A 19,995-nucleotide genomic window follows, 5' to 3' on the forward strand; every position below is an offset into this window, starting at 1 on the left:
TCATGTAATAAAAATATCTACCCAATCCATGCTACCTTTGATTTAGATTTTCTATTCCTTTTTAAAATTATTAATAATATCAATATACGTTTATAGAAGGATTCAAAATATCAATTTTATGTACTTGTCTCGATTTTGCTGATGTACTATGAACTTATTTACTATAATTATATTGCATATATGAAGTTCTTTGCCAATAAACACATTACAAAAAAAATGTGATGACAAACATCCAACAATGTGGTAACAAAGTACCAAAAAAATGGTAAACAAACATTCGACAATAGCCATAAAATGTGTAAGCTGTTAGTGTTAAGTCTTCGAGGCATGATCTTTTTATTAGTTGTTAGTGGCTTTGAACTAGCTGTCAGATAACTGCGAGTACTCTCAGATCTGTTCATTGTGTCTTTTTGTGTCGGGATGTATAAGTACCCGGCCACGTCCACTTGTATTTTTGTCTATCTGATGAGTTAAGCCTTTTTCAACTGATTTTTATAGTTCGTTTTTATGTTGTACTGTTATACCACTGTCCCAGGTTAGGGGGAGGGTTGGGATCCCGCTAACATGTTTAACCCCGCCACATTATTTATGTATGTGCCTGTCCAAAGTCAGGAGCCTGTAATTCAGAGGTTGTCGTTTGTTTATGTGTTACATATCTGTTTTTTGTTTATTTTTTTTACATAAATAAGGCTGTTAGTTTTCTCGTTTGAATTTTTTTACATTGTCTTATCGGGACCTTTTATAGCTGACTATGCAGTATGGGCTTTGCTCATTGTTGAAGGCCGTACGGTGACCTATAGTTGTTAATGTTTGTGTCATTTTGGTCTTTTGTGGATAGTTGTCTCTCATTTTGGTCTTTTGTGGATAGTTGTCTCATTGGCAATCATACCACATCTTCTTTTTTATAAGCAAACAGCAAACATTGTAATAAGAAATAGACAAAAATGAGGTAACAGCCTGCCAAAAATATGTTAACAGACAACCAATAATACATTGTATATTGTTGGTATACAATTAATACTACACAAAAGATCTTGAAACTAATTAAGCATTCATGTACGTGTGCCCCACAGACAAATAAGTAATAAATAACCAAATCATTACCACACCATCAGCTTTAGATTACTACTTAACATTCAATTTGAATTTCTCTGCTATGAATAAGCTACATTGAACTACAGAAAAAAGTTGTGTTGAACGTCGCCTTTTATGTGTGTACTCGGGAAATGTCATATCCTTTAACTAGTGTCTAAGTTCTTATCATTAACTATTAAAGGAAAGCATATACAAAAATAGATTATTTTGCTTCCTTTTATGTTTAAGTTAAGTCAGGAGCTTCTGGTCCCGTTATTTTGTTTTTAATTTGCTTGGCTGAGACAACGTTCCCTCATACCAATAATTCCATTACCTTGACGAGGTGTTTGCGTCAGATAAAAGATATGACCGAAATAAAGATTTGAACATGTGCACTTGTTCCTCGACCTTTTTTTGTAGTGAAATAAAATTTAAAAAAAGTCTTTATATGTCCAATTTGTGAAATGACAAACCAAATTAACCACATAAAAATAACGATTAGCAGTGAGTTCAGAAACTAGGGGTTGGTATTTTTTGTTATGGTTGGATAGCGGTTGAACTTCAATTTGCAAATTATATAGGTACTCTGGACGAAATATGGCTATGTAATAAACTATGCACCATGTTGTTTTTTTCTGGACAGATTCGATGATCGGAATTGTAACGTCCTTCTTTACATGCAACATCTAGTCTTTCTGACATAAGCATATGACTCTGAATTCGATCCGACAGTTTACTCAGCATGTGTGCATAGCAGAGAAGCAGCAAATATACATTTTCAAATCTTATCTTTGGTCCAATCGGGAGTTAAATCCACGACTTCCTATATTCGAGTACACTTCAAAGCTTAGAGAAGTCAGTCAATGTAACATTTAAACAATGTAAAAAATATACAAAAGTTTGACAAATATAAAAAAAAATGAGATCCAAGTTAAATACACGTCATCAAACGGACATTTATTATTTTCACTAAACATTGTTGACGAATCTATCTTTCTATTATTTTAATTCGTTATAAGTAGTTTTGCTACTATTTTTTTCAATATTTTTGGTGATTTTCGGATTCCTCTGGTTTTATCCATCAAAGTGCGTCTTAATTTTCGCCCATTAACCTCCATTTTTCTCTTCATATTTTCATTCAATATATTTTAAAAAGTCATATTTGAGAATCTCATAACTTCCCTGTTATTTTTTCATGGTTTTTTTTATATGTTAAATTTCTGAAAAGTCTAGAGAAAATTGTTTCCTGCCAAATTTTCAATGGTTTTTATCTCAAAATTATGCACATTGACCTTTATTTTCATTCAGCTAATTTAGTTTCTTTTTTTAAGTCCCACCTAATAATAAAAGTAATTTGAAATCCTTGTTATGTTGAATCTGAGTAGCGAACCTCCTTAATATAGTATTTTGATGTTAGCCATCAAAACAATGGTGAAGCATATACTATACACATCTAGTTACTTCAGTTTATAACACACGCCTTTACAAACATTACTGAATAATTGTCCAAATATTGAAGCTATAATGCATCTGTTATTTCTTCGAAACATACAAATACGATTTCAAATTACCAAGTCAAGCCAGTACAATACTTTGTTTAGTTAATTTTGTGAGAAAAAGTTTACAATTACAGATTAAATGATGATCCCAACAGAGTCAATAGTATCAAAGCGTTTCATTACTACAACTTGGTTAAATATACTTTTAAGTTAGTGCAAATTTGCAGGTTTTAATTGAACATATTCTTACAAACAGTACAAGGTATAAAACGCCCACACAACAACATGTGACGGAAAAAACATAACAATCTAAAGAGAGAGGTGTGTTTCTTGCAGTATAGTTTCCAGTTATTCACTAATAAATATAGTTTTTTTTAATTATATATGCATTAGTTGATTGCAAAATTAAATATCCAAGAATTTGGAAGATTTCCTCAATCCACTAAATTTGGTCCACACGAAAATAAATGAATCCACAGTATTACATATGATTTAAAATTGATATGGTGAATGTGTGAATGAAACAAAACAAAAAAGATCGGAAAACAGCCTTCCAATTAGGCTTCCAGAAAATCCCTACTCAGAGGCCGGATTTTACTGGCCCCTTAAAACATAGACAAGTGCAGCGAGCATTGATCAATCTGAAGTTCAAATAATATTAATATTCCAAAATTACAAAATAATATAAACAAGACGAATGAAGACCAGAGGCTACCAACTCGAGACAGATACAAACATTCAATTTGTTTAAACATGTTTTGTGAGTTTCCCCATCATCTAGCCAAGGTTGAAAAGACATACGCACAACAATATGAACAGTGAAAAAGAAGTCCGAGTCAGATGTCAAAATAGGTACAAAAAAACCTAAGATAAATGACAATGATTTATTAACAAAGGACTTATAGCAGTTACTGACTTGCAATATGGTATGAGTTTAGTTCATTGTTGACGTGAATTTTTAATTGCTTATTTCTTCGTCATTTGGTCAATGGTAGAACGTTATATATTGTCAATCATACCACGTATTCTAACATTCTATTCACTAAACACTCAATAATCATTTGGCACTTGTACTAGACTTTGTGGTACTGTTGCATAAAGAGATCATGCATGACAATAACTGTACTGGAACAACGGCATTGATTTACTGTATTCAATTCATCATGTCATATAAAATATATTTAGTAATTCGAGATTTTGCTTTTCTATATCTTAATCTTTATTTTGTAACAATTACAAAAAATATATGTAATTATCTGAATGTTTGTTATTACAGAAATGACTGTAATATTTGTTTCTGGCTAAAAAGAAAAAATATCAAAAATTTAGTGCACACTAAATATTTCACTTAATATTTTTAATTTTTTTTCGAATAGACAGAAAAAATATAAAGATCAATTCTTATGATTTAATTCTAATCAATTTTGAACCAGAGAAAACCATGAAAAAAGGTTGATGACGTCACAGTCACATAACCAAATTGTGTTTATAAGCTGATAATCAAAACAACGTCACCAAATCAGAAAAGGCGTTGCATCCAAATTTAATTATATAGACATATAATTTATATAGATACATTGACACACGATGTTTTCGAGATACTCATTGAACTCCCTTACGGTTTACGGATACCGTCACACATTGGTTGACCGTTATGAAATACCGGTTTTACAGATGACGACAGATATGTTCTATTGAAGTTACAACAATCCCTTTGTCTTTTCTCGAATGTGTTCTACCAAATTATACTTTTTACTGTGTGTGTGATTACATGAGCAACATGACCAGTGCCACATGTGGAGTAATATCATTCCTGGTTCGTGTTGCACAGTCGTTCTTTTTAATTTTATGTACTGTTACCGATACATTAACAAAGGACTTCTAGCAGTTACTGACTTGCGATATGGTATTTTTTTTTTATTGTTCACATCGATTTTTAATTGCTGATTTCTACGTCATTTGGTCTTTGGACACGGGTTATGTTCTTCTCATATATGTTATGATGGTATGATACTAAACCCCTAACGGGAAGGATTGTGCCTGATGTTCATATAATAAAATCATAATCTTTCAGTCAGTTTAATTGAAGTCTGGAGCTGGCATGTCATTTAACTGCTACATGTAGTAGTCTGTTGTTATTTATGTATTATTGTCATTTTGTTTATTTTCTTTGGTTACATCTTCTGACATCAGACTCGGGCTTCTATTGAACTGAATTTTAATGTGCGTATTGTTATGCGTTTTCGTTTCTACATTGGCTAGAGGTATAGGGGGAGGGTTTAGATCTCACAAACATGTTTAACCCCGCCGCATTTTTGCGCCTGCCCCAAGTCAGGAGCCTCTGGCCTTTGTTAGTCGTGTATCATTTTAATTTTAGTTTCTTGTGTACAATTTGGAAATTAGTATGGCGTTCATTATCACTGAACTAGAATATTTGTTAAGGGGCCAGCTGAAGGACGCCTCCGGGTGCTGGAATTTCTCGCTACATTGAAGACCTGTTGGTCACCTTCTGCTGTTTTTTTTTTTATTCGGTCGGGTTGTTGTCTCTTTGACACATTCCCCATTTCCATTCTCAATTTTGGTAGACATTCGTTTATTGACAATAATACCATGTTTTCTAAATATCTATTCACTAATGCTCCAAATATATTTGGCACTTAGGCTGGACATTATGCACTTTTACTTAAAAAGATAATGCATGATAATAAGTTAACTTGAACAATAGCTTTGAGAGTTTCACACCCGCAAGAATTTCATATAAAGCCGTGTTGATTTTCAGTATTTAATCATTATTCTATGTAAAATTTATTTCAAATTTCGAGATTTTACTTTTCTGTCTTTTAATCTTCATTTAGTAACAATCGGTTTGTCTTTTTCATTTTAGCCATGGCGTTGTCTGTTTATTTCCGATCTATGAGTTTGAGTGTCCCTCTAGTATCTTTCGTCCTCTTTTTCAAAAAATGTAGGTCATTATCTGAATGTGTGTACATAGTGACAAATCGTCACACTACTTTTTGGAGTTACTCATTGAACTCACAAACGGTTTAGGGAGCCGTCACAAATTGATTGACCGTCATGGAATACCGGTTTTACGGATGGCAACAGATATGTTCTATTGAAGTTACAACAATCCCATTGTCTTTTTCTCGAATGTGTCCTACCAAATTATTCTTTTCATTTTGTGTGTTGCTCAGTCGTTTGTTTTCTATGTATAATTTTCTGTACTAATTTTTTTCTTTTTTCAGTTATTTTGCCAGTTAACAGTTTGATTTCGAGATGGGAATGTCTCTTTTTATTATTTGTGTACCCTTTTCGTCTTTTGCTGACAAATACGAAAAGAAATTTGATGAACACTACATCGATTTGTACATTCCTAATTGTATGTATGTATCTGCATGTCATTTGTAAGGTGTCCAATTATGACAGAAAAAACCAGGGAGGTCCTATTAATACGGAAGCCGATAAGGGCCATTCAAAAAAAATAAATTATGTCGTAATTACGACAAAGCATGTCGTAATTTCGACATAACATGTCGTTACTACGACATCGCTATGTCGTAATTTCGATATAACATGTCATTAAAACGACATCGCTATGTCGATATTTCGACATATCATGTCGTAATAACGACATCACTATTTCGTTATAACGACATCGCTATGTCGTAGTAACGACATCGCTATATATAAAAGAATATGTATTATGATTGCCAAGAGACTAAATGACACAGATATTAACAACTATACCTCATCATAATGCCCCCAATAATTAGAAAAGCCCCGGATAGTCAGCTATAAAAAAAGGGAGGAAAGATACCAGAGGGAGAGTCCCCGAAATGCTGTGTTGCAGACAGTGTTATTATTTAGTTATTTGCTCCCTTGGTAAAACTCCAAATTTCATGTTTAATGCATTTTATTGTTAAATAATTTACATGAAGCTTAATAAGTATATATTTGTTAATTGCATAGCTTTTGCTATTTGAATTCATTGATTAAAGATATTTATCTATATTGTAAGTTTAATATTTGCATCGTCGCAAAATCTTTGGATATCTTCTTTGAATACCTTCAGACTTATATATTTTATAAAAATAATTGGGGTCAGTAAATTAACGTTTGTCAAATAATTGTACAGACATATTAGGTATATAATACTATGTGAATATCCCATCTCCCTCAAAAAAGCGCATACTACATGGCTTCTCGTAATAAGGGTGAATTAAAGTTTCAATTGCTCTTATGCTACTTTCAAACGTTGGGCACGGTATTCCTACAACACGTTACACTTAAAATGCGACGTCGAAGAGGGTCTTTGACTTCTGTTAATTTTTGCAAGTTTTATTCGTTTTTTTTTATTTTGTTGGTTGATTCTGGTTCTGTTCGTTTTGTGATGTCATTTTATCGAAATTACCTCGAGTTGTGGAAATCGATATAATAATGTTTACCCTTTAAGTTACTTCAACTTAAAATGCAGTACTATCGCAAGAAATGTAGGAAAGAAAGATGGGACGGAAGTACATGTATACGGTTTTCATATTTTTTTCATAGGATGTTTAACTTTCAAGTTGCATATCATCTGTCATTGTAAAATTTCTATATCTTAATTCATCCCCAATACAAATATATCTGACACTCTGCAGGTAAATCGAACATTTTTACCCTTGGTCAAATTTGAATAGAATTGTATTTTCCCTGACACATAAGTTGTCGAAATACGCCCCTTCAATTACTTGAACCTTGGCTTGAGAATTATTTCCCAAGTCATCTTCAAATATATACATTTTAAAATATAGTAATCTACTCCTGGGTCGTCCGCGAAAACGGCAAACAAAAATATAATCCCGGTTTTTTTTAATTCGATGAAACGGTTTTCGTTGCTGTTTGGGATTAGTCTTTCAATTACCTCCATTTCATGCACAAGTTTATATTCACGAAAAGTTCCGGCTTCGCTAGTACAGTAATTACTTTCATCACGAAATAGCAGGACAAATTGCGAAGTAAAACATTCCGTGAACTGGTATTAAGTGTTTTGATATTGGTGATTGCACCTAACTGAAGTGACGACTTTAAATGATCTATTTCGGAGTACTTCCGTAACATAAATTTCAATTTATTTTACAAAATGGGATTTTCCCCCCATTTTCAAATTCTTTTAAATAAATCGTTAAAAGCTATACAATTAAAAACTAGAATAGAGGCTCTAAAGAACCAGTGTCGCTCACCTTGGTCTATGTGAATATCAAACAAAGGATGCAGATGGATTCATGACAAAATTGTGTTTTGGTGATGGTGATGTGTTTGTACATCTTACTTTACTGAACATTCTTGCTGCTTACAATTATCTTCATCTATAATAAACTTGGCCCAATAGTTTCAGAGGAGATGAATTTTGTAAAAGATTATTAAAATTTACGAAAAATTGTTAAAAATTTACTATAAAGGGCAATAACTCCTAAAGGGGTCAACTGACCATTTCAGTCATGTTGACTTATTTGTAAATCTTACTTTGCTGAACATTATTGCTGTTTACAGTTTATCTCTATCTATAATAATATTTAAGATAATAACCAAAAACAGCAAAATTTCCTTAAAATTACTAATTCAGGGGCAGCAACCCAACAACAGGTTGTCCGATTCATCTGAAAATTTCTGGGCAGATAGATCTTGAACTGATCATCAATTTATCATCTTGTCAGCTTTCAAGACAAAGTTTTCCTATTAATGCTTTGGTTTTTGATTTATAAGCCAAAAACTGCATTTTACCCCTATGTTCTATTTTTAGCTCTGGAGACCATCTTGGTTTGTTGGCCGGGCCACCGGACATTTTTTAAAACTAAATACCCCAATAATGATTGTGGCCAGGTTTGGTTTAAATATGCCCAGTAGTTTCAGAGGAGAAGATTTTTGTAAAAGATTACTAAGATTTACGTAAAATGGTTAAAAATTGACTATAAAGGGCAATAACTCCTAAAGGGGTCAACTGACCATTTCAATCGTGTTGACTTATTTGTAGATCTTACTTTGCTGAACATTATAGCTGTTAACAGTTTATCTCTATCTATAATAATATTCAAGATAATAACCAAAAACAGCAAAATTTCCTAAAAATTACCAATTCAGGGGCCGCAACCCAACAACGGGTTGTCCGATTCGTCTGAAAATTTCAGGGCACATAGATCTTGATCTGATAAACAATGTCAGATTTGCTCTAAATGCTTTGGTTTTGAGTTATAAGCCAAAAACTGCATTTTACCCCTATGTTCTATGTTTAGCCATGGCGGCCATCTTGGTTGGTTGGCCGGGTCAGGCCACACATTTTTTAAATAAGATACCCCAATGATGATTGTGGCGAAGTTTGGTTGAATTTGGCCAAGTGGTTTCAGAGGAGAAGATTTTTGTAAAAGTTAACGACGCAGGACGACGTCGGACGCAAGAGGACGACGGACGCAGGACGACGGACGCCTGACGCAAAGTGATGAGAAAAGCTCACTTGGCCTTTTACGCCAGGTGAGCTAAAAATTGCAAAAGTTAACCTGTGTCGAACCTATTTCCCCGGGCGGAGTCTTTAGCAACATGCACTTTTTTTTATCGGCAGCAATCATTAACATCTTTCTCCAAAATCATAACACGATTTGTTTTTAATTATCATAAACATTTAATTGAAACTTTAGCACATTTCACGTCGGAACTCTATAGCGTCTTTAGGATTTTAGACGTTTTCAGACATTTGGAAAAATTGGCTACCGTTTTGTAATGTATGGAAGCATTTTATTCCTTTAAAGACACAAATATGCAGTTAATAAGGAAAGAATCTGGGCATTTTTTAACTCTAACTTTTGTTTTGATCAATTATACAAAAATACGCCTTAACTGCTTTGAAAAATGAAATATCAACTTGGACAAAATGGCTACCGTTTGAAAAACGACTGTCGAAGATTTTATTGAATCAGCAATATTTGAACTCACATAAGGCAAATATTTGTACTTTTGTTAGATATTATTATTGTCTTACTATTTTTATTCATTTTCTACTATAACATGCAGTCGAGTCCAATGAAATTTGATAAAATAACGGCTTCAACGCCACAAAGAACCGACACATGTCGTTGTTCCTGTCAAGAATCAAGAAGATCAGAGAATAAGAAATAGGATCACTATACATAAGAGTTAAAACAGTTTTTTCATAAATGTAACGTTGGATGGGGACATCCGTTTTTTTCACATAGCTTTCTTTTTTAAATCCTCAAATATACTAGATATTACTTAGGAGATGATCAAGAGCTGTAAAAACATAATTAAAAAACATATATTGAATTTGTTTTAATATTGGTTCGTGTTTTCTAACATTTTTATTTTGTTTTGCGGATGAAATTTCGAAGATTCTGTTTTAAATCCTAGGGGTTTTAGGAACATCGCGCGTGCCCAACGTTTGAAAGTAGAAATAGAGCTATCAATACTTCAATACACCCTTATACCAAGAAGCCATGTAGTTTGCGCTTATTTCACGGGAGATGGAAAGCTTGGCTTGACTTGGTTGTACAATTTCAGTCCTCCATTAATTCCACATTGCATTCTTCCAACATGTGTGGCTGAATAGCTATTCTACGACCGGTAACTTGTTCATCTAAACGACTTTATCTAACTGTACAGTCCTAGCACTATGGGACCTTATTAATCTAAATTGGTATCTATAACATATATAAGTTTCTCACTGAAGGTATCCAAAGAAGGTTACCAAAGATTTTGCGACGATGCAAATATTAAACTTTACAATATAAATAGATATCTTTAACAAATGAATTCAAATAGCAAAAGCTATGCAATTAACAAATATATACTTATTAAGCTTCATGTAAATTATTTAACAATTAAATACATTAAATATGAAATTTGGAGTTTTACCAAGGGAGCTAATAATTGAATAATAACACTGTCTGCCACACAGCATTTCGGGGACTCTCCCTCTGGTAGCTTTCTTCCCTCTTTTATAGCTGACCATGCAGAGGCTTTTATAATTATCGGGGACATTATGATGACGTATAATTGTTAATTTCTTTGTCATTTAGTCTCTTGCCAATCATAATTTATATTCTTTTAAATATAGCGATGTTGTTATAACGACAGGTTATGTCGAAATTACGACATAGCGATGTCGTAATAACGACATGTTATGTCGAAATTACGACATGCTATGTCGTAATAACGACATAAAATATTTTTTTTGAATGGCCCTAATCGGCTTCCGTATATTAATGAATGAAAATCGAACTACCCCCAATCCGTAATACTTACTCTCGTTTAACAATTTCCTACTGTGTTCCCCTTCATACTCAGACCTAGTATCGAACATCGTACAGGATCCTCGGTAGCAGAGTGGTTTTAATAGTGACTAATGTAATCACTAGCCAGTCAACAATGAGGTTATGACATCGAACCCCGCCTATGTGGGTGGACTAGATTTCAATCTTAAGTGACAAGGATTGTCAGTTTTCCTTCAGGTACTTTGGCTTCCTCCCCCAATAAAAACAGACCACCACAAAATAGCACAAAAGCGGTGCTAAAAATATCAAATCAACATTTGTACCAGAAAGCATTTACAGAAGCAAATCATGCTGACGATGGTCTTCGACCAGACGTTTACACCTCATGCCATGGAAATGACAAGAGCTTCAAAAGAAATAACGTAGACGATGTCACCCGCTTAATGTATGTATCTTATATAGCGCATACAAATCATTAATCATGATAAATATATTACTACTTCAATGTTGACTTACAATTTACGCACCAAAGGGATACCCTCTATATTTTATTAATAATGTGCTCCAAGAAGTTTTTGTACTATGACATGTGTGATTAACGGCTTCGAAGAAGCTACCCCGTAAAATCGGAAATGCTTCTCCATTCATAATCTTTTGAAACGCTTTCGAAATGATAAAACATCCGATTTCAAACATTTAACCAATTACAAATTTTCTATAAGCCTTGTGTGTAAAAACCATGAAATCTAATATCCATGAAAATGCAAGTTTTAAGAATTCACGAAAATTGATACCCACGAAAAATATTAATCTACAATATATTCTATGTTTTATGTTTCAATAATATATTTTGTTTTATTCTTTATTTATGACCCTTTACATAATGCCATTTTTCTTTTTTTTTTGTTAGTTCAAACCAGAACCTCGAGTATTGCTGTCTCTTTGAGGAGTTCCCCAAATCTCGTTTTAATCGTGCAATTATATAAAAAAAAAAAGATAACAGGATTTATAACTATTTATATTAGCATCAAATAAACAAACGTTGGGTACACACAATATATCTATTCGCCTATGTGGTGGTGGCAGCAGCCGCAGTGGTGGCAGCAGCCGCAGTGGTGGCAGCAGCAGCAGCAGTGGTAGCAGCAGCAGCAGCAGCAGTGGTATCTACTGCAGCAGCAGCTGAAATACATACAACAAGTTAACATCAATTTCACATCATAACAGTCATGAAATGATATAGTGTATTAAACAGATGTAGCGAATATGAGGGGTCGAATATTCCAATTTCTAGGGAAGAAACAAGCTTTGAAAATAAAACAGTATTTATTGTTGGGCCCTTTATAGCTTGCTGTTTGGTGAAGGCCAATACTCCTGGTTGAAGACCGTACTTTAAACCATAATGGTTTACTTTTATAAATTGGTTCTTGGATGGAGAGTTGTCTTATTCGCACGCCTACTAACTCTCCTTATCCCGGTAAGACCGGTTTATATATATATATCAAGGCATTATAAAAAAAGTTTATAAAAGCTAAACAATCTGTGTTTAAAAATAGGTTTCGCAGTTAACCAAGCGTGACTAGCAACAGGTGAAATAGAAAATTTCGTTTCTTGAAAAATAACGCGCACTTTTTTGTCCCCTTCTTTTTCTTTTCCCTCGCAACTGAAAGACTTTTTACTGTGATAGTCACCGTTATGTTTTATCTTCACTGAAATGACCGCAATGGCCGAGTGGTCTAAGTAATTATTACTGTTTAAGAGAAAGAAACAAAGTAATTTCTGCTGTATTCAATAGCCTGTTAATACGGCGGTTGTGAGTTCGAACAATTGCAGTAAGCAACAATGGCGTCAATAAGGTTCTCTAGAATCAATTATACAGAGTAACAAGGACATGCACTTGATAATATTTAATAGTAATTAGGTCCGATGTATGTTATACAAGCCCATTGTTTTATTTTCTTTCTTAGAATGTTGATTTCCTGTTTTTTACTTGGAATTTGTATGTTCTGATATTGTTGATAAATATGTACCAGTTTATTGGTGTTTAAAATGTATATATTGGACTTATTTTCCTACCGAACTGGATAATATGACTTTTGTTTTATTTTTGGCACCTAGAATAATTGACTTTCATTATTTTAGTTTTTAAATTGTCATTAGGATCAATTAAATAATGCAAAGAATCGTATAAGAAATCTAGAATTAAGGAGACTCCATTTCTTTAGGACAATTAATATTAGAAATGTGGAATTATTAACTACAAACTAGAAAAAAAGATTAATATAAAAAAACCGGCAACAACCGATCAATTACGTTTGAATTAAAATTAAGGATTTTGTTTAGGAAGCGACGCTCTAAAGTAATATTTTTTAAAAGTATATGGATAATATGGGCTTTTATTAACGAAAAAACTTGATATTTGGCTTCCTAAATAACAAGTTCATTTCCCTTGTTTTACACTATAATAAAGTATATACATCCAGAAAATAATTGTCAAACATATTCAACAAACCATAGTCAAATTTCAATGTCTACTAAGATAACTAACATTGACTTATTTACCTGGAAAATACAACTGGCGACGTACACTTTGTCAGTTTATTTTCGATTTATGAGTTTGACTGTCCCTCTGGTATCTTTCGTCCCTCTTTTATCAAACATGCGATTGTTTTCCATATGATTAATTTATTGATCATCTTAAATTTCTAAGAAAAAAAATGGTAGGCTTATACGAGCTTATATTATATCGTATAAGTATGAACAAGACCACACTCAATTCAGATAAATAAACAGTATTTTGCTTTATAATGATTTGCATTGGGCTTCACAAAGTAACCTGATTGCAGTGATCAATGAAATATGGTCAATTTTGACAAAATATTTACTTTGAACCTTTTACAAAAGTACAAAAATTGAAAAAAAATAACAAAAATTGAAAAACACCTTTTTTCAGGAAGAAATTATTAGAAAAATTGCAGTTTTATAATTCTAATTCTGATCATTGAGAAGCTAAATTTTCTGTAACAACAGAATGTGTTGAAAACGTTTGACCTATCTTATTGGGTTATAACCCTTCAATGTTCTGTACTACATTAAGTCACAGGAACTTTATATAATCTACTTTCAACAGCAATATGTAGCATTAAAGAACTTTTTTGATTACAAGGAAAGATGTGAAATTGTGACGCTCTATTTTAAGTATACGATATAGATTCTCTTATGTTTAATTTTGCATAAGATTTGCAAACTTAAGAATGTTTAGTTTGTAAGTTAAGGGAGTTCGCTTCTCAGTTTCAAAGTAATTACTATACCAATATAAAGGTCACCGTGCTTGTTTTCGAGATATGAGCCATTGAAAATTTGACGGGAAAATATTCTCTCTTGACTTTTCATAGATTTATCATCGACAAGTTAAAGATCTCAAAAACTGGTAAAAATAATTAAAATTGTAAAAAAAAAATTTACAGATTGCTTATCATTATACACGTTACAGAATTTCATAAAGAAAAATGGGGGTTACCGGGCAATTTTTTTTCAAGGCATTCAAATAGATAAAACCGGAGAATTCCGATAATCTGACAAAAAATCCAAAACAAGACAAGCCAGCTCCCTTAAACAATACATGATAAAATTATTCATACTGCTTTTCTTACAAAGACAACCTGAGTCATTTGAAGACAAATCGGGCAGTAAAGATTTAAACCTACCTGTTGCGGCCATAGCAGTTGTAGCTGTAGTCGTTGTACCAATACCTAAAGCCATTACTACAATTTGATAAGAATTATTTATGTTAATACATGTTCAAGAAACATATATAATTGATGTAAAAATGGCGACAGAACATTATTATAGCTAAAAATTTCACACTTTTTAAATTGTTTTTTAAAACATGGTTGGAAGGTTTTCTCATATTGTGCGGCAAAAAATCTTTAATGATCATCATTACTTGTTATGTGGGTGACTTTTTATATGGAATACTGGTAAACCAAGGTCAAAATGAAATATTATTGACTAATTGATTATCAAAACTTCTGAACAAATCTTGGTTTAAATGTGTTAGTTCCAACCAAAGACTTTCAAAAATGTTTATCTGTATTGGAAATTTAACTCATTTGTAATTGATTTCAGATCTTTTACAGTCAATGCTTTATCTATTGCATGCTATCAGCACCTTCACGATACTTAACAGGAACTCTACTTCTAACGCCATCCAGTAAACTCGTCTTTTACAAAAACATTAAAAAATAACTGTAATATTTTTTCTGTCTATGAAGAAATAACATCAACAATGTGGTGCACACTGAATAACCCGCGTAGCGTGTTTTTTTTAAAGTGTGCACCACATTTCTTATGTTAGCCTCAATTATGGAAAGGGGCATGATTTTGATTATTTTTACCTCATATTTTTTGGTTACACAGAACAAAAGGATAAACTATATACCGTGTACTTGTTTCATAGATATAAGTCATTGAAATGATTCTCTCTTATTTTCATACATTTGAAATTGGCATCATTTTTCTTTCAAAAACTATGTAAGTTTCAAGGATTTCATAAGATATTCAAAGATGACTTTTGAAACTATATGCAATAGAATTATAAAAAGGGCTTAGTGGGCAATTTTTTAATAAATATTAGATGTATAAAACCAGATAATTCAGAATATCTGACATGTGGAAAACGTGATAATCATTATCAGTTACTTTGGAGAATCATTCGATGATATTGTGATTGTACAACCATGACAGATTACAGTGGACAGGTTGTTGACATTAACAAGATGATTTTAAAAAATTGAGTAAAAAAATCTACCAATTCTTAAACCGAACATATGTTCATAGTTAGCTTTTATGGGGAGTTGCAACCTAAATTAAAATACATATTTATATAAGATCAATGTCATAAAAATGTATAAATTGTTTTGTATGAGGCTGAAAAACTGGGATAGGTTTAGATTTTACCGATCCCTTCCCTATTTGTGTGCCTAATACGAAAAAGTTAATATTTTTGTGACATTGACCTAATATGTTTATTTACTTCAATTTACATTACTTAATTGATTTCTATTTAAATTGTAAATGTAATATCAAACTAAATATTATCCCTTTTTAAACCTAATTGTGCAAAAAGTTCTATATGTTGACATTCACATTGCACAAAATATATAGCTGCGTTACTATATTTAGGAAAACAACTAGTTACAGTATAAAATTACATACTGATTTTAGATAAAAATTACATACTGATTTTAGGTAAGAATTACATTCTTTTTTTAAATAATAATTACATTGTTATTTTAGATAATAATAACTTTTTTAATTATTACTTACATAGCAAAGGTATGGCTAACAGTGGCAATAATGATTCCAACCAACCACCCATTGAATTATCCCATCCATTATCTTCAACTAATAAAACAGTCCGTCTTTCTTCATTAGGTCGTCTAATAGGAAACGGTCTAGGTATAGGTATAGGCAGTACGCTCATTCCAGCTGGAGGTCCTTTTCTCTGTGGTGGTGGGGGTGGAAATTTATGACAGCTAACTTGAACAGGACCATACGTCAATCCAATAAAAATTGCTACGATACAGATGGTCAGATTGAGATACGCCATCTATTTAAAAAAAATCTTATTTACCAAAGTTTTCTTCATTGAAATACACAAAAAACATATTCAAAATAGATCAATGATTTTTCTACATAAGATACATGATAATTATATTGCTAGTAGCAACGGAGTAGGTTCGATAAGGCTCTCAATTGGCCTCCATTTTTAGCTAAAAAAAGAGGGACGAAAGATACCAAAAGACAGTCAAACTCATAAATTGAAAACAAACTGACAACGTCATGACTAAAAATTGAAAAAGACAAACAGACAAACAGTAGTACACATGACACAACATAGTACACTAAAGAATAAACAACACGAACCCAAACAAAAACTAGGGGTGATCTCAGGTGTTCCGGAAGGGTAAGCAGATGCTGCTCAACATATACAGCCGTCGTGTTACTTAAGTGATAAAAAATCCGGTAAATAGTCTAATTCGATAGGTCACATTTATGAAAGGGAAGGGGATTGTAGTTACGACATAAGGAACATATCCGATATGATTTGTCACACGGTTATTCCATAACCATGATAACGGTCAACCAACCCGTGATGGCGTCCGTAAAATTTACGAAGGGATGATTTCAAACTAGAATGTATTGACTTATAGTCGATAACTAATACGGTGACTTGATAGACAATAAGTTTTTTTGTTGAACATTTACGTTCCTGTGTTCAACTGATGACGTTTCAAACAGTCATCGTTGTTATTTTCAACATAAGAATCAAGGAAAATTGGTAAATTTCTATTGATTATTAAATATGCAACATAGCGCGCAAAAAAAATAATCTTTGAATACAATGTCTGTTATGACATTTTAAATAACTAACTTGAATATTTAGTTTAGCCTGTGCTCTATGTTTCCTGGTCCTCAATTTGGATGAAATCTGGACAGTTTTGTCAAATTTCGGCAAAATCTCTTTTTTTATACCTATTTTAGATGTAAAAATCAACGCTTTAGAATCAAAGTTTCACACAAATAGTTTTGTTAAACTTTCTAACATGTCTTTAAGACAACTTAAAACATGTTTTATCTGTTACTATTGAAATTTATAATCGGTGCCAAATATGGCTCTTATCGGACATATTACTTTGATCACATGATCAATTTTTGTAATCAAACACAGCTACTTTTACATAGTTACTATTTCTGTACTAAAAAATGTAGTACTGGAAATCTACTTTTAATATTCAGTACTATTTTGTTTCTCTAAAATGCTTGATATATTTAGGTACCTGTATTTTACAGTATTTCATTTGTACTTGGAATTTAGGCACTACAGATTTTTGGTTACTACCGTTACATTTTCAACATTTTGAACGTTTTTCTATTTTAAATCTCTTAAGTTATGATTTTCGAACGTGGAATTTTGTATTATTTCGGTATTAAAATATTTTGTACAAATCAAGTAGTGTAAAATACATGTACTCAAATATTACAACAGTTTTAAAGTAAAGAAATAGTACTAAATATTAACAGTAAATTTCCAGTACTGCATTTTGTTTAGTACAGAAATAGTATATATGCAAAAGTAGCTGTGTAAGACATTGACACTTGATTAAAAAGTCAACTGGTTGATATATTTGTAAATATAATTTATCCAAAAAAATTTGGTTTCCCGTCTGTCTGTGTAACTAACAACTAAATCGTTTGAGTATTGTTTATTGTAACATGATCGATATTTGGTTAATATGCACGCTGGCCTGTTATTCATTTGATTGTCATATTTTTCTAAATCGGTGAATATTTTTATCTTCACCAATTTTTTAACAAGGTAATATGTTTTTTTTTTATTTTCCACACATTGTTTACCAAATCGTTTTCTGAACGCATGTTTCATTTTGACAAATAAATCGGCTTTCACTCGGTTAATGCGTGCTGAACGTACACGCATATTGTAAGGTAGCCTGAGAAAACTGATGTGTATAAAATACATCCATCAATGATATACTTGTTGTTTTTAGAGCGAAAGGTTGAATTTTAACATAAACCAATAATTAAGGTACTTCAACAATGCAAAATAGCAATTTTATTGTTTAAAATAAAATACTGAAATGTCAAAGTTAAAAAATATAGATAGTTCAGATGTAAAAATCTAATAATCTCATCTGTAACTACAGCGACAGCATAAGAACATAAAAAAGAAATAGGTTACTGGTTTCGTATCAAATATTTAAAGATTTCATGACAAAACATTGGAAAAATATTTGTGGTGTACTTCGCCTCTCTTTTACAAACCGACAATTCAGAGATTTTTTGTAGGGATAGATATAGCCCTATATTTGATCTATCAGAGAGTAAAAGTTATCCCATACTGTGACTAATTATGTTTGTTTGTTCATCTACATTGGCTGAAAGGGTAAGGGGTGGTCGCAACCTAACAAAACATGTTTAACCCCGCCGGTTTTATTTTTTCGCTGTGTTGAAACCTTATTGGTCGCATTCGGCTGATTTATGACTGTTGATCGGTTTGTGCTCTTTTTGATACATTCCCATTATCATTCTCAATTTTAGATTTACTAAACGGTTGAATCTTAATTTGAAAAAAAAATCATATATTTATTTGCTTATATATGTTAGGAACAAGAAAAATACTTTACATTTACTACGGCAAAAATATTTTACATTCTTTTTAGTTTAAAGATAAAGCTGTTAAGTTTATAATATTTTAAAAGACTTCAAAGTTGAATAAAAATCGTCAGGCATTTTTAAAAATAATTTTGCAGTTTTAATATAGAAAGGTCCCTCCTTTTCATATATGTCTATATAATATAAATTTGTCGATTCAATATTGCGTATAAAGCAACCAAATTTTAAATGAAGTGGATGAAGAAATTGTAGGTAATCGTACGACCTTCCACAATGAGAAAAAAAACATACCTCATAGTCGGCTTTTAAAGGCATGAAAACTTTATACAATTCAGCTGAAAAAATAAGCAGCTCAAATCATTACAAAATCATTTACGAAAAACAAATACAACAAAAAGGAACGACCGACAACTACAGGCTCCGGGCTCCTGGCTCGAAAGCTATTTTTTCCCTTATCACCACAACCAATAACCATCGTAATTCAGCTATGAATAAAAATAAATCACTCACTGTTTGATATTAAATAAATGAGAAATAGCATTTTGAACTCAAAGAGTAATGTTTTTTTGTTTTAATTGCAAGTTTGATCGGCTGAATTCAAAATAAATAGTTAAGTGAAGAATAACATTTCATTTACCTTTGTGTTGGCTTATTTGTCCTGTCCAAGAAAATGTCCCTACCCTGTCCTTTTATATGCAGTGATAAGGAAGATATGCCTTCGGGAAACTGTACATGCATACAAAATATTGTATATTTAGATAAAAAAAATATCTATTGATGACATAACTTATAAAGTATGTTATTTTGTTCAATAGTACAATTATACGTCATTTTATATGTAGAAGTACAAATCATTTCATTTGCATTACTACGAAAGTTGATTAGAAATTCTCGGACCAAACCAAATGATGATAAATCTACTCACATCTTTTGCACTAACGGTAATCTTTTTATTTATTGTTGATTTT

General features: G+C 32.0%; 1 protein-coding gene across 1 annotated transcript; it reads right to left on the reverse strand.

Moving 5' to 3' along the window:
* Window positions 1-11,865: 11,865 nt before the first annotated feature.
* Window positions 11,866-19,750, reverse strand: LOC134693713 (uncharacterized). Its single transcript, XM_063554615.1, has 4 exons — window positions 19,665-19,750; window positions 16,160-16,442; window positions 14,539-14,595; window positions 11,866-12,013 (listed from the first exon to the last, which is right to left on the reverse strand). The coding sequence occupies exons 2-4, from the start codon at window positions 16,440-16,442 to the stop codon at window positions 11,904-11,906; spliced, it is 450 nt and encodes a 149-aa protein (XP_063410685.1). The 5' UTR covers window positions 19,665-19,750; the 3' UTR covers window positions 11,866-11,903.
* Window positions 19,751-19,995: the final 245 nt, after the last annotated feature.

The sequence above is a fragment of the Mytilus trossulus genome, chromosome 12 (assembly GCF_036588685.1).
Source record: "Mytilus trossulus isolate FHL-02 chromosome 12, PNRI_Mtr1.1.1.hap1, whole genome shotgun sequence".
Classification (NCBI taxonomy): domain Eukaryota; kingdom Metazoa; phylum Mollusca; class Bivalvia; order Mytilida; family Mytilidae; genus Mytilus; species Mytilus trossulus.